Source organism: Oncorhynchus keta, chromosome 25 (genome assembly GCF_023373465.1).
Source record: "Oncorhynchus keta strain PuntledgeMale-10-30-2019 chromosome 25, Oket_V2, whole genome shotgun sequence".
In the NCBI taxonomy this organism is placed as follows: Eukaryota; Metazoa; Chordata; class Actinopteri; order Salmoniformes; family Salmonidae; genus Oncorhynchus; species Oncorhynchus keta.
The window spans coordinates 29,309,858-29,325,381 of NC_068445.1; the positions used below are offsets into that span (position 1 = coordinate 29,309,858).

A 15,524-nucleotide genomic window follows, 5' to 3' on the forward strand; every position below is an offset into this window, starting at 1 on the left:
TCAAGTGGTTATCCTATTGGTACTCGAGCTTTGTGCAGTTATGCCCATGTTTCTTGATTGACTGTTGATTGAGAACGGTGAATCAAACCAAATATTTCTCATACAACTGCTCGAAAAGAAGAGACCAGAAAAACCTCCTTGACCTCAGTCATTCTGATTTTGATTACTTCTGTAATAAGAATTATGTGTATTGTTAATCTATCCAAGGCCTTCTACATAGATGAAATATTCAAATAGTCGACTTCATCTTCAGCCAAGTCAACTGCAAGACGGACCAATATGTTGGCCTGCCCATCATGTACTTGTCCAGATGTAGTATTGTTGTTATAAGAAAGACTGATTCTAATCCCTACCCTGTCCAAGCCGACCACCAGACAAGGCCTCCTTGGCACTCCCGAAGCCCAGTTCTCGACACACCACTGTGGCTGACAGCAGGCTCCAGTTATCATCACAGATGGTTCCCCATTCGCCGTTCTTCAGCACCTCCACACGACCTTCCCCTACGATGGCGCCACCTCGCAGACGCACCAACGGTTGCTGCAGGAACAAGAGAGAGATCACTCATAGTAAGGCTGAGTTATTCAAACACTCAAAGCAAGCTATTATGTTGCATTAACTAACAATGAAACATGAAAGACAATAGGTGGGTTTTCAAGACTATAGAATGTCAGGTTATTATGCCTTATTGGTCCGGTAAGCAGAATTACAGAGTTCAACTTTCTATAAATGAATGACTCTTGAGCCTGAGAAATATATAACTAATATATAACTAGAGGGGGCCATCCATAAAGAGTTACAAAACTCTGTTTTGAGTTGGCTCTTTCCAAGATGTTCAGAGAAGCTAGAAGGGTGGAATGAAGACTGTGAGGCTACAGACTGGGTGGCATCACATTTACACAGCAGGTAAATGTTACTCCCATTAATGGTTTTGGCAAATTGGAAGTGTTTAATTTAACAAGGGGATACACGAGTAGCATAACTGTATCTTATTTAAATGGATTTGTAATTACAAACAGCAATGCACAGGTGTTTTCATGCAGTTTAGGATTGGCTCTGCTTTGTGGTTTGTGTTCCCATTCCAAAATAGGAAACTATAACATATATTTATTCCCAGTGCAAGAATATTCGAAATAGGTATCTAAAATAAATTTAAAAAAATACCAAAACCATCATAAAATGTGTACATATCCAAAAGCAGTAAGTATTTGGGTATTTCTTAGGTGGCACTTGAAGAGGGAAAAAGGTTTTAGAAAAGGGGATTAACACAATCTGAAGCCAAGCAAGGACAGGAATGGCATTCTGAAATATACACTACTGTTAAAAAGTTTGGGGTTACTTAGAAATGTTCTTGTTTTTGAAAGAAAAACACATTTTTTGTCCATTAAAATAACATCAAAATGATCAGAAATACAGTGTAGACATTGTTAATGTCGTAAATGACTAATGTAGCTGAAAACGTCTGTTTTTATATGGAATATCTACATAGGCGTACAGAGGTCCATTATCAGCAACCATCCCTCCTGTGTTCCAATGGCACGTTGTGTTAGCTAATCCAAGTTAATCATTTTAAAAGGCTAACTGATCATTAGAAAACCCTTTTGCAATTATGTTAGCACAGCTGAAAACTGTTGATCTGATTAAAGAAGCAATAAAACTGGCCTTCTTTAGACTAGTTGAGTATCTGGAGCATCAGCATTTGTGGGTTAGAGTACAGGCTCAAAATGTCAAGAAACAAAGACCTTTCTTCTGAAACTCATCAGTCTATTCCTGTTCTGAGAAATTAAAGCTATTCCATGCGAGAAATTGCCAAGAAACGGAAGCTCTTGTACAACGCTGTGTTCTACTCCCTTCACAGAACAGCGCAAACTGACTCTAACTAGAATAGAAAGAGGAGTGGGAGGCCCCGGTGCACAACCGAGCAAGAGGACAAGTACATTAGCGTGTCTAGTTTGAGAAACAGACGCCTCACAATTCCTCAACTTGCAGCTTCATTAAATAGTACCCGCAAAACACCAGTCTCGACGCCAACAGTGAAGAGGCGACTCCGGGATGAGTTCCTCTGTCAAGTGTCTGTGTTCTTTTGCCCATGTTAATCTTGTGTTTTTATTGGCAAGTCTGAGATATGGCTTTTTCTTTGCAGCTCTGCCTAGATGGCCAGCATCCTGGAGTCACCTCATCACTTTTGAAGAGAGCAGGGAGGCAGGGAGGCCTACACTACAGCACTTGCTATGCAAAATAGAGGTGGGAGAAAGGGTGAAATAGAGGAAAGAGAGAGAGGGAGAAGGTAAAATGGTGGGTGGAGAAAGAGGGTGAAATGAGAGAGAGAGAGAGAGAGAGAGGGAGAGAAAGAGCGAGAGAGAGAGCCAGAGAGAGTAAAATGAGAGAGAGAGAAATGAGAGAGAGAGAGAGAGAGAGAGAGAGAGAGAGAGAGAGAGAGAGAGAGAGAGAAGAAATAGAGAGAGAAATAGAGAGAGAGTGAGAGAGAAATGAGAGTGAGTGAAATGAGAGAGAGAGAGAGAGAGAGAGAGAGAGAGAGAGAGAGAGAGAGAGAGAGAGAGAGAGAGAGAGAGAGAGAGAGAGAGAGAGAGAGAAAAAATAGAGAGAGACATAGGGAGAGTGAAATGAGAGAGAGAGAGAGAGAGAGAGAGAGAGAGAGAGAGAGAGAGAGAGAGAGAGAGAGCACAGCACAGCACAACCTTGCCATTGAGAAAGGTAGACACATCTCCTGACTAAATGTAAAACATGTAAAACAATTAGTGTGACATTTCCCCAAATTTGAAAACCTTATTCAAGGTTTCAAAGACCTCTCTGATGAGAATAAGCTACCTGTCCTGTTGAGGGAGGATGCAGAGAGCTGTGGGTTGGCAGCGCACTACATTGCTGCCTGCCATAAGATGAGAAACAGTGTCTGCTGTCTGCACATGTCCTCTACTGTATGCTTAGAGGACATGAGAGAAATGAGAGAGAGAGAGAGAGAGAGACAGAGAGGGTGAAATAGAGGAGAGAGAGGGTGCAATAGAGGTGAGAGACAGAGAGGGTGAAATAGAAGAGAAAGGGTGAAATAGAAGAGAGAGAGTGTGAAATAGAGGAGGGGGAGAGGGTGAAATAAAGGATTAGATCACAGCCAGAGAAAATATCTGTTAGTGCGGACTCCCACAAGATGTTTTCATGGACGAGCATGCATTAACTACTACCCACAGATCTTGAGTCCATGATGAATCACTTATACTAATATTCAAACCATCTGCAGATGGGCTTCACAAAGCATTGAGTGTCAGAGTAACAGTAACGCATCTCAGAAAACCCCATTGTCTATCGATCTCCCACAGGATTCATCAGATCAGAGATAAAATAGCCCACTCAGTTTTACAGTATGTAGTTAAACCCCCACAGCTACAGTACCAGTCAAAAGTTTGGACACACCTACTCATTAAAGGGCGTTTTCTTTATTTTTGTAAAAAAAATTCTACATTGTAGAAAAATAGTAAAGACATCAAAATAACACATATGGAATCATGTAAACAATAGTAACCAAAAAAGTCTTAAACAAATCTAAATATATTTTATATTTTGATTTTTCAAAGTTGCCAACCTTTGCATTGATGACAGCTTTGCACACTCTTGGCATTATCTCAACCAGCTTCACCTGGAATGCTTTTCCAACAGGCTTGAAGGAGTTGCCACATATGCTGAGCACTTGTTGGCTGCTTGTCCTTCATTCTGTGGTCCAACTCATGTCAAACCATCTCAATTGGGTTGCGGCCAGGTGATTGTGGAGGCCAGGTCATCTGATGCAGATCTCCATCAATTAAGTGTGCCTTGAATTCTAAAAAGATTACTAACAGTGTCACCAGAAAAACACCCCCACACTTCCTCCTCCATGCTTCACGGTGGGAACCACAGATGCGGAGATGATCCGTTAACCTACTCTGAGTCTCACAAAGCCATGGCGGTTGGTACCAAAAATCTCAAATGTGGACTCATCAGACCAAAGGACAGATTTCTACCAGTCTAATGTCCATTGCTTGTGTTTCTTGGCCCAAGCAAGTCTCTTCTTATTATTGGTGTCCTTTAGTAGTGGTTTCTTTGCTGCAATTTGACCATGAAGGCCTGATTCACGCAGTCTCCTCTGAACAGTTGATGTTGAGATGTGTCTCTTACTCTTACTTGAACTCTATGAAGCATTTATTTGGGCTGCAATTTCTGAGGCTGGTAACTCTAATGAACTTATCCTCTGCAGCAGAGGTAACTCTGCGTCTTCCTTTCCTGTGGCTGTCCTCATGAGAGCCAGTTTCATCATAGCGCTTGATGGTTTTGCGACTGCACTTGAAGAAACTTGAACTTGAACTTTTCCATATTGACTGACCATCATGTCTTAAAGTAATTATGGACTGTCGTTTCTCTTTGCTTATTTGAGCTGTTCTTGCTATAATATGGACTTAGTCTTTTACCAAATAGGGTTATCTTCTGTATACCACCCCTACCTTGTCACAACACAACTGATTGGCTCAAATGCATTAAGAAGTTAAGAAATTCCACAAATGAACTTTTACAAGGCACATCTGTTAATTGAAATGCATTCCAGGTGATTACCTCATGAAGCTGGTTGAGAGAATGCCAAGAGTGTGCAAAGCTGTCATCAAGGCAAAGAGTGGCTACTATTTGGTTAACACTCTTTTGGTTACTACATGATTCCATATGTTTTATTTCATAGTTTTGATGTCTTCACTATTATTCTACAATGTAGAAAATAATCAAAAGAAAATAAAACCCTTGAATGAGTAGGTGTGTCCAAACTTTTGACTGGTACTGTATTTTCCCTACCTATGTTTTATTTTCCATAACCAGGCAGTGGCACAACATAAATCAGTCCAATTCCAAAGAGGGTGACAGAATCATAGAAATATAATCACTAGAACATGCATCCCCATTCAAGTCAATAGATCTGGCAATATCTGCTCTATTGATTATATTTATATGGACAGAATGCATTGGTTTAGTGAGTCCATGGTGCCTACCTCCTGCCTGAAGGCCTTTCTGAAGCCAGTCATGGGGGTTGGGGAGAAGGCTCTTCCTGGCACACAGCTGACAACCACAGGTGTGCCCCCTCCACATGTGCTGTTGGCCTTCGCTGCCACGGCATGGCCCAGCTTGCAGCTCGACAGGTGCGCCTCATTTCCAGTGCAGTTGACTGAGTAGTCCCAATAATTGGGCTTTCTCCTGCTAGCAAACATCCTGAGAACACAGGGAAAAAATATAGTAGTCAAATAATAACACATTTTAGACAGACATTTCATTCAATATTTACACAAGGCTGCAATCCCGTTTTCCCTAACACCTACTGTACATACAGCATTAACTGTATGTAGTCAACTTGTTGCTAAATACTGCTAAAGACTCATATCTCTCTATCTAACTTTAAGCACCAGCTCACAGATCACTGCACCTGTACATAGCCCATCTGTAAATAGCCCTTCCAACTACCTCATCCCCATACTGTTATTATTATTTTTTTGCTCCTTTGCACCCCAGTATCTCTACTTGCACATTCATCTTCTGAACATCTATCACTCCAGTGTTTAATTGCTAAATTGTAATTATTTCGCCTATTTATTGCGTTACCTCCCTTACCTCATTTGCACACACTGTATATAGACTTTTCTATTGTGTTATTGACTGTATGTTTGTTTATTCCATGTGTAACTCTGTGTTGTTGTTTGTGTCACACTGCTTTGCTTTATCTTGGTCAGGTCATAGTTGTAAATGAGAACTTGTTCTCCACTGGCCTACATGGTTAAATAAATGTGAAATCAAATAAAAAATAAAAATAACAGCGCTAGTCCGATAACAAAGGGTTCAGTATTAGGCTACAGGTGTGCCTGTTTAGTCTGGGATGTGAACAACAGGTGATTGAGGTCGTCCAGGCATGCAGGGATGTTAATTCATTCCTTTACTTTTCAATGGTGAGCCAACCAACGTGTTTAATGAACGTTTATGGCAGCACAGCCTGTCCTTGTCCTGTCTCTTCATCACATGTCTTAGAGGTGTACATGAAAGCAGATTAAAGAGGACGGGAGGAGACACACACACACAGCATTTGTTTTCCATTTGGAACCTGGATAAAAGAACATTGCGGATCACTGTCCGGAACCCATCCAAAGCCTGCGTTCTAAGCCTCTGAATCTGCGGGGGGACATACAGAAGTTGTGAGTGAAGGATGGATAAATAGAACTCAGGGGAAAAAAGCATCTTGATCCGTTCAAATGTGTTCAAGCAGCAGCTGTGAAGGTTCAACCAAGTAAAAACTGAACATGGTAGGAGCGGTAGGAGCTGTAAACTCAAAAAATATTACATAAGTCACATTAGGCAATTGGAACAGTGATCTATTGTTACTTTTCATCAGCTTGAAAGTTTGCGCGTGCTACCAAAAATTTGCTTTTGAAATGATTACATACCACAGCACACATAAACCATTGAAAAGCACAGATGACGTCTACTAAATCCTATGCTCTCCAAATAATTTGGAATATGCTAAGCGGGCCAACAGAGGCATTTGAACAGAGACCAAGTTTGGATTATGAAAGAACTGTAGACCTTGGCTGTCTGCCGCCGCCTGGACCAAACGGCAGACTATAAAAACACATTCTGCACGTTTCATAAGTTTCAAGCTGTTGCATGCCGGCAGTCACGTAGATGGAAAGTAGGGTGCTGCTGTACTGTGGTTACCTAAGCAGAGGAAACTTCTCTCCCTCTCTACCATGAATGAGACAGTACATTCAAGGATGGCTTCAGAGCTAGAGACAAGGTCTCAAGGTTTGAAGTGATTAATTAACTGCTGGCTATTCCTCTGCAGGTTTCCACGTGTAAATAAGAGTTAGATCCTTCCCCAGCCCAGTCAGTACCGCATTACAACTACTTTAAGGAATGCACCGATCCTGGTTATATACATACGAAGGGGGGAGGGGTTACTTAAGTTCTATGAGAGTGTTTGATGTGAAGCAGAATAAAGAAAGTTTCTGTAGAATTCAGCGTTATTGCTCTGTATTAGGGCAAATATGTTCTGTATGCAATATATAAGTCAAACAGCAAAGATCAAAAAGATTTATCCACCACGGTAGGGTAAGAAGCTCAAAGTTCTGATGAGTTGTCAGTCTGTTGAATAACAGCCTGAACTTTCAGTAGCATAGTGGGGTCATAGTTTTCACAATGGGAGAACTCTGAGTTGACATCCCTCTCCAGTGTTTAAGTGTCAAGGTGTCTGTGTAATGTGTACCAAGAATGAATCTTGACTGAGATAAGGTATGGGTCTGTCAACGGCTTGTTGCCATGGGCCTGGGAGAGTAACTGTCCATGGTACATCGCCTCCCCAGGCTTAATACATCTGAAGATGAATAAAGGGCTGTGCCTGACCAAACCAAACAAGTTTACATAATACGATTTATGTACAGCAGAGGAGGCTGGTGGGAGGAGCTTTAGGAGGAAGGGCTCATTGTATTGGCTGGAATGGATTAAATGGAAGTCAAGCATGTGGTTTCCATATGTTTGATATGTTTAATACGATTCCATTTGTTCCATTCCAGCCATTACAATGAGCCAATCCTCCTATAGCTACTCCTACCAGCCTCCTCTGATGTACAGTAGTGTCCTGTCCAGGGGGTGTACTTGTACATCCAGCTGCCTCACACTACAGAAACAGGAGATAGGGCAGGAGTCTATGTGCCATTCTGGCATGGACAAAGCTTACTTACTTATGTTTACAGTAGTCCTGCTCCATAACACTCCAGTAAAATGGAACCTGCTGCTGCCACTGCCCATCCATAGAGACACATATAGTATTCCTTTCTACACTCTCATCCCTTTCATCAAAGAATGGCAGGAGTGCATTGTGGCCTTAATTCCCATAGAGGACCAAGAGGATTCAGTTAAACAAAGACCCATCCCTCACTCACTTGTAGACTCTGGCATTGTACTTCCTCTCTCCGGGGAAACCGAACATGCCACAGATAACTCTGCTGTTGTGCTTCGTCCACTCCGCATCACAGATCTGCTTCCATTTCCCCCCGTCCTTCACCTCCACGTAGCCCTCTGTCACAGGGACACGCTTGCGGTATGACGATAGAATGGCCCGGATACGCACATCCTCCACTTGAATGTTTAAACTCTGTGAAGAAAAATGTGGTATGATTCATTTCACATGAATAGGCCAAGTCGTCTCTTCCTCTGCGGTCCTCTATGGTCCTCTCTTCCTCACTGCTCTCTTACTTATTTATCTGGAAATAATCGCTCCAAACGTCTCTGCATATAGCCATATAATGAATGTAAGGCACTCACCCTCCGGCACCAACCCCACGACATTGCATTCCCTTTTAAAGCCTCTCCAGCTTACCCAAACATTTTTACAATCCTATCACCTAGTGAATCACAGGCCAGACCCAGCTGTGCTACAACTGCTTGGCTTTTGAACAAGGATATCAAAGGAGTGGCCATGGCAACTCATACAACACTTTCTAGTCATGTTTTAAAGGGTGTCACTGGACAGATGCTGGTAGGTGACGAAGATCCAGTTTGGGATCAAAAGTTGGCCTATATAAACACTTTCGGAGCATTATGCAAGATTTACTTTTTGATCCCAGTCGTGAAAATCCAGATACTTTAATTTACTGTAATATCACAAGAATATTGTTGAACTTGCTGAACCGTCTGTGGTGGATTTGACATGCTGACTTGCCTGGGCTGTTATCTCATCCCCTGAAAGCATTACCTGATCAATACCACATAATTTCAAAGGCAATGAGTCTATCCATCTGTCTACATGTCTGTCTTTGTCAAAAAAAGTCATGTGGAGACCTTCCTCTGTGAAGCCTGATGGGGTTTGAACAAACAGCCTCTCTCCTAAAGACCCAGCCCACATTCCTGTGCTACGTGACAGTGCAGGCCATGGGAGAAGAGAGGAGGCAAGATGAGAACTGGCGGATGGATATTTGCTTGTCTCAGCAGATGGGCTTGTGGATGGGCTGGCTGAGACACATATCAAACCCAGCCCCTGTCCTGTCAGACCTGAAGTCAGTGGCTTTGTCTCAAATTGCACCCTATAGCCCATAGGGGTCTGAACAAAAAATTGTGCATTATATAGGGATTAGGGTGCCATTTGGGACAGAGACAGTTAGACCTCCAAACGTTCAATAATGAAAAGGAAGGTTTTCCTGAAATGGCATCATACATCAGTCCACAGGATGAAAGCGAACCACAGAGAAACTGTAAATGTTCAGTCTGCTCTTCATTAACTATTTTTATCCGCAGATGATCGCATTAACCAGCGAGTGGAAGGATGAGATCCAGCATGTTGAGCTATCTGTGGGGGTTCAACCCTGGGACATGATCATTTAGAGAACTGTGGTGATAGTGACCTTGTCTGTATTTAGGATCTCTAGTAGAATACTGTAGTGTACTTTGATTTTAAAAAGTCTGCACAATAAAGATCAAATGAAACTGGTTGTGCTACAGTTGTGTGTTTCTTACATCATAACAGGGTCTTTCAGCAATAATGTGTTCATCTTATTCTTAATGGTGGAAAAATACCATTCAGAGCAAGATCCCCAAAATGTAGACCTGGCTGCAAGCAGGGTCTTTGCAATCAACACACATTATTTTTACTTATCAACTCCTCCAAAACCAGGGGCACAACTTTCACTGGGGACAGGAGGGACATGATTCCCTCCACATTCTGAAATTGCATTTTTGTCTCCCCCAGTTTATGAATCAATGTACTGTGATACAAAAAGCGGCATTGTGTGCTTTAGGATCATTCGGACACCTCAGAGAGGTTGGGTAGGTTGTTTGGTGGTATCAACCACCTGGGTTTAGGACCGTGCGGACACCACAGAGTGTGAGAGCAGAGGCAGCTGTTGTCTGTGTGTGTTGTGCTTTTTCTCAGAGTTGTAAAAGCAAGCAGAGCAGAAACTGGCTACTCTTTATTTAATGTATGTAGCTGACAAGGTAACTGCTGTTTAACTTAACAGGGGAAGAAAAGTATTTATTCACAATGTTGAACATGTAATGTAACTAACATGAAATGTTAGCTAATGCATGAGCTACATGTTTCATCCACTCTCAACTGAAGTTCTGTCTGAAGTGAATGAACTAGCTAGCTAGCTAGTAGCTACCACAGTCAGTTCAGCTCTAGCCTCTAGTTTTCTGTCAGGTAGCAGAATCTAACAAATCACATTTTATTTGTCACATGCGCCGAATACAACAGGTGTATGGAAATGTTTTGTAGCCTTTGTTTTGTCCTATTTCAACAGAAGTAAATTAAATTGGCTAGTTTTCGCCAGTTGACAAACCATTGGCGCTAGCCAGAAGTTGGCTAACGTTAGCAAGCTAGTCAGCTAGCTCACTAACTTTAGCTATTCTTTTTGCAACAATTACACTAGTCTAGACCTGAATCAAACGATGAAAACAGTGGCCAAACGATTGAAGACCGATATTCTGACGTTTTTTGACAGCACAATGTGATTTTGTTTTCAATATAGCAATGTAACGTTATTGATTGGTCAGTTTCCATAGATAATTCCCTACTTTTCTCACTGACACGGTATAAACAACTCTACAGACTTCTCTGTCATGATGCACAGTTGCTACACAACAGTATGCTCATCATGCCTTACCATGATCAAATAGTGACAGGTGTCCCAGCAGGGTTAGCCAGTCAGGGAAGAGCAGTCTACAGAGCTCTGGGGAGTTTTACAGTATGTTATAACAACCAGTGAATGGATACAAAGTTCCATCTTGAGTTGATGGGTAGGCTACAGTCTGGTATCTGGGAATAATGGTTATTTCAATTATTGAACCATTGATTCTATTCTTGGATAATATAATGTATAAATTTACACCAAGGTAATTATTTGTCATGCCCCTTCTGAGCAGGATCTGATGGTAACTGGGGTCTCAGCAGGGTAATGCAACCGGGTGGGGTGGGGGGGGGGCTAGGCGCAGGATGGAGCAATCCATCTTTATTGTTTGCAAGTAAAAAGAGCTTTTTGGTGTTCGCCAAAAGGCATGTGGGAGACTGCCCAACATATGGAAGAAGGTACTCTGGTCAGATGAGAAAAAATGTAGCTTTTTGGCCATCAAGGAAACCGCTATGTCTGGCGCAAACCCAACACCTCTCATCACCCTGAGAACATCATCCTCACAGTAAAACATAGTGTTGGCAGCATCATGCTGTGGGAATGTTTTTCATTGGCAGGGGTTGGGAAACTGGTCAGAATTGAAGGAATGATGGATGGCAGTAAATACAGGGAAATTCTTGAGGGAAACCTGTTTCAATCTTCCAGCGATTTGAGACTGGTAAAGAGGTTCACCTTCCAGCAGGACAATGACCCTAAGCATACTACTAAAGCAACACTCAAGGGCTTTAAGGGGAAATATTTAAATGTCTTGAAATGGCCTAGTGAAAGCCCAGACCTCAATCCAATTGAGAATCTGTGGTATGATTTAAAGATTGCTGTACACCAGCGGAACCCATCCAACTTGAAGGAGCAGTTTTTCATTGAAGAATGGGCAACAATCCCAGTGGCTAGATGTGCCAAGATTATAGAGGCATACCTCAAGAGACTTCCAGTTGTAATTGCTGAAAAAGGTGGCTCTACAAAGTATTGACATTGGGGGGGGGTGAATAGTTATGCATGCTCACGTTTTCTGTTTTTTTGTCTTATGTCTTGTTTGTTTCACAATAAAATATATATCTTCAAATTGGTAGGCATGTTGTGTAAATCAAATTATACAAACCCCCCAAAAAATAAATTTTAATTCCAGGTTGTAAGGCAACAAAATAGGAAAAATGCAAAGGGGGGGTGAATGCTTTCTCAGCTGTAGTTAAACCTAAAAGACTTATACAGAAAGAACCCAGTCAGTTATCAAAATATATGATTCTGAAAACCCCCCTTTTAATGTGAAAGAGAGGAGTGAACTTGTTTCACCATCTTAAACTCACATGGCAAACCAACCTCCCCATTCCCTCCTTGTCACTTGGCATCCAACCCTTTCTAATTATTGATTTCTTGTTTAGAGTTCAGGACTACACGTGCATCGATGCCTAGTTCAAATGACTAGAAAATAAATGCCTGTTGATTGCGACGGTGGTGTGGTAGAAAAGTAGAAACACAGCAGCAGCCGGTGAGATACTTCTAACATAAGTGGCTTGTTTCTATGCACTCTGGGGAAAGGGATTCCAGAAATTGGCAGCAGGGGGAGGAAGGTGCAGAAGATGGAAAAGCCATTAGTGGGATGCATCTTTGAGGAGGTAGAGAGAGAAGCAGAGGAGAGGAAGCTGGTGGGCCCTCTGTCGGTCTCAACTAAGCCCTGAATCACTCTGAGACCACTTCTCCAGAAGGAGACATAGGTACAAGTGGTAAACCGATACATTCTTATGGAAAACACTGAGGCAGTGGAACAGCATTATGTCATTGTTGCTGTCATCCAGAATCAATTAGGTCATCCATGATGGCTATATATCTATATACTGATGTTTAATTTGAATGTTAATGAGACAGGAATACCTACACGTTTATGTCCATAAAAGATAACCTTTCTGCCCCTGACTGCTCCATGAATTCAATGCAGTGCATTTGTAGGCCTACTATTGGTAGGTGAAGAGATTGTCATTCAGCTAAACAACTTAAAAGAGGTCCCTTGGAATGAGACCGGCGTCAGTGGGTCATTCTTACCCTCCGGGCTTGTATTTGAAGTTGAGCCTGTCAACGTATTGTCTGATGTCAAACAATGAGCTATCTTATGTATAGACCACAGGACTGAAGAATCAGCCATGGTCCAGCTGGAAAGCAAAAATATCCCCACAATGGCTAACATTCATGATTCCCGTATGTGTGAGGTTTATTATGTAGGCTACAATAGTCCATTCCCAGAATCATACACTAGAAAGTGAGTTCTGGGCATTAGTTCTAAAATGAACAAATGATGCTACCCTTGAGAAATTAACAAAAATATGTATATCAAAACCAACTGAAACCAAGAAGACATTGCAATGAAACATGACTAAAAATAAATGCATAAGTCATATTTCAAGTGTCCCTTGCACTGACAGTACTCAGGCGCAATACTCTTTATGACGTGGTTGCCAGTTTGGAGCATTTGACAATGGTGTGACTTAGTGTGTCGACTTTAATGAACATACTTCTCATCATCTCAGGCCAGAATGTGACCTCAAGCCTCTACTAGAACACGGTACTAATGCCAGCAATAACAACGCCCACGGAGCCTACAGCATATGGTTCCAATAGAAATCATGAAGTACATTCACTTCTAACAGAAATCCCTATAGATCCTAGTAGTCAAACTGGGTTACATAGAAATTCCAAGTGAGAGAACAAACCAATGGGAAAAAAATGGATGTATCAACAACGTTGTTTTCACCTCATTTAAATAAAAAAAATCTGTGGTCCTTCTGTGGCTCAGTTGGTAGAGCATGGCGCTTGTAACGCCAGGGTAGTGGGTTCGATTCCCGGGACCACCCATACGTAGAATGTATGCACACATGACTGTAAGTCGCTTTGGATAAAAGCGTCAGCTAAATGGCATATATTATTATTATTATTATTATTATGTGATGACGTTGAATCAACGTTGGAAAACTGATTGGATATGCAAAAAGTCGTCATCGTTATTTTTTCACCCAACTTTTAAACTAAATCCATTGTCATTGTAATTTTTTGTTGATTTCATATTAAATTCACATAAGTTGACAACTCACTCAACCAAATGTAAATCAAATAAAAATAGTCATTGAACAGGCGTCTGTGCCTAGAGGGAAATCATTTCTCCAACATCACAACAGTATTTTGCTGAAGTTACTTCCTGGCATAAAGTTTGCTAAGATGTTTGTTGATATCATGTTTGCCACAGAGTGACCACTCCCTCCCTGGGCTTGTGTTTCAATATCACATGTGCTGTGCTCACCAGGCCTGCACTGTTTGGGTGCTGATAATTCTTTGAGCCACAACACAAATGGATGATTATCTCTGTCCTGAAACAGTGTTTATAGTGTGGCAGTGAATGATGTCATGTACCTCATGTCTCTATTCCACTTTTTTCAGCTCCTTAGATGCCATTAAAAGAGCCTTTCGACAAAGTGGATACAGATGTTCCACAACACCTTCACAAATCCTGAAAAACTACAGTTTAACTTATTTGTTTATTAAAATAAAGAAGGCTATTCTTTTTAGTTTAATTTAAGTTTCAGAAAAACTAGTTTAACTTGGCAGAAAATCTCCCTAACTATCATTCTGTGGCATGTATAAATTAGAGACACAGAAGTTCATGGTTTGTGCCAAACTGGCACCAACTCACACAATGACTGTAAAAACCACTTCTGCCAAGGCTTGAAGTTGTTAGAGCAACGCGTTGTTAGAGACTGAGGGCTTTATAATATAATGTGTAGAGAGGGTAAACAAAACTTTCTATTCAGTTGAGTTATAATGTAGGAATGTTGTCCCCTGCAGGGTGTGGACTTTAATCTGCAGTTGTGACATGACCAGAAAACAGTTATGTGAGAAGTTAATTAAATTGTTCAAATTAAATCAAATTACTTTTTCAACCCCACATTAATCAAGTTCATGGTGCCTTTCCCATTAGGCTTTACATTGCACTTTATAGAACCCTACTATGATGACAAGGCTAGAATATAGAGGAGAACATGGATGGTTTGACCTTAAAGCTGGAATGCTTAATGGTGAAGCAGTCACTTCCATTTGCAATATTACAACACAGAAGTTTTCCCCTCTGACATCATTGCACGCATAATAGAAAAGCGCAGAATGTACCATGCTGTGTGACGCTTGGCAACAAAAACAATAACAACTGTGGTGGGGCGGCCAGTGGCGCTATTTCCCTCTACAGCGGAATCTATCTATAAGCCTAAGGGGAAAAACTGAGAGGAGGAAGATAAAATAAACTATTGCTTTGTGTGTGTGTGTGTGTGTGTGTGTGTGTGTGTGTGTGTGTGTGTGTGTGTGTGTGTGTGTGTGTGTGTGTGTGTGTGTGTGTGTGTGTGTGTGTGTGTGTGTGTGTGTGTGTGTGTGTGTGTGTGTGTGTGTGTGTGTGTGTGTGTGTGAGTGCATGCGTGCGTGCGAGATAGGCAGACATGGCTCTCAAGAGAAGACAGGCTATGTGCTCACTGCCCACAAAATGAGGTGGAAACTGAGCTGCACTTCCTAACCTCCTGCCCAATGTATGACCATATTAGAGATACATATTTCCCCCAGATCACACAGATCCACAAAGAATTCGAAAACAAATCCAATTTTGAAAAACTCCCATTTCTACTGGGTGAAATTCCACAGTGTGCCATCACAGCAGCAAGATTTGTGACCTGTTGCCACGAGAAAAGGGCAACCAGTGAAGAACAAACACCATTGTAAATACAACCCATATTTATGCTTATTTATTTTATCTTGTGTCCTTTAACTATTTGTACATTGTATATATATATATATATATATATATATATA

General features: G+C 41.5%; 1 protein-coding gene across 1 annotated transcript in view; it reads right to left on the bottom strand.

Annotated features, from left to right (window-relative positions):
* Positions 1 to 15,524, bottom strand: part of LOC118358503 (lysyl oxidase homolog 2B) — a 47,867-nt gene that overhangs the window by 15,218 nt on the left and 17,125 nt on the right. The window contains exons 4-6 of the mRNA XM_035736402.2: positions 7,950 to 8,161; positions 5,019 to 5,235; positions 354 to 537 (exon numbers count right to left, since the gene is read on the bottom strand). Coding sequence (XP_035592295.1) covers positions 354 to 537; positions 5,019 to 5,235; positions 7,950 to 8,161 — 613 coding nt within the window. The remainder of the gene's footprint in view (positions 1 to 353; positions 538 to 5,018; positions 5,236 to 7,949; positions 8,162 to 15,524) is intronic.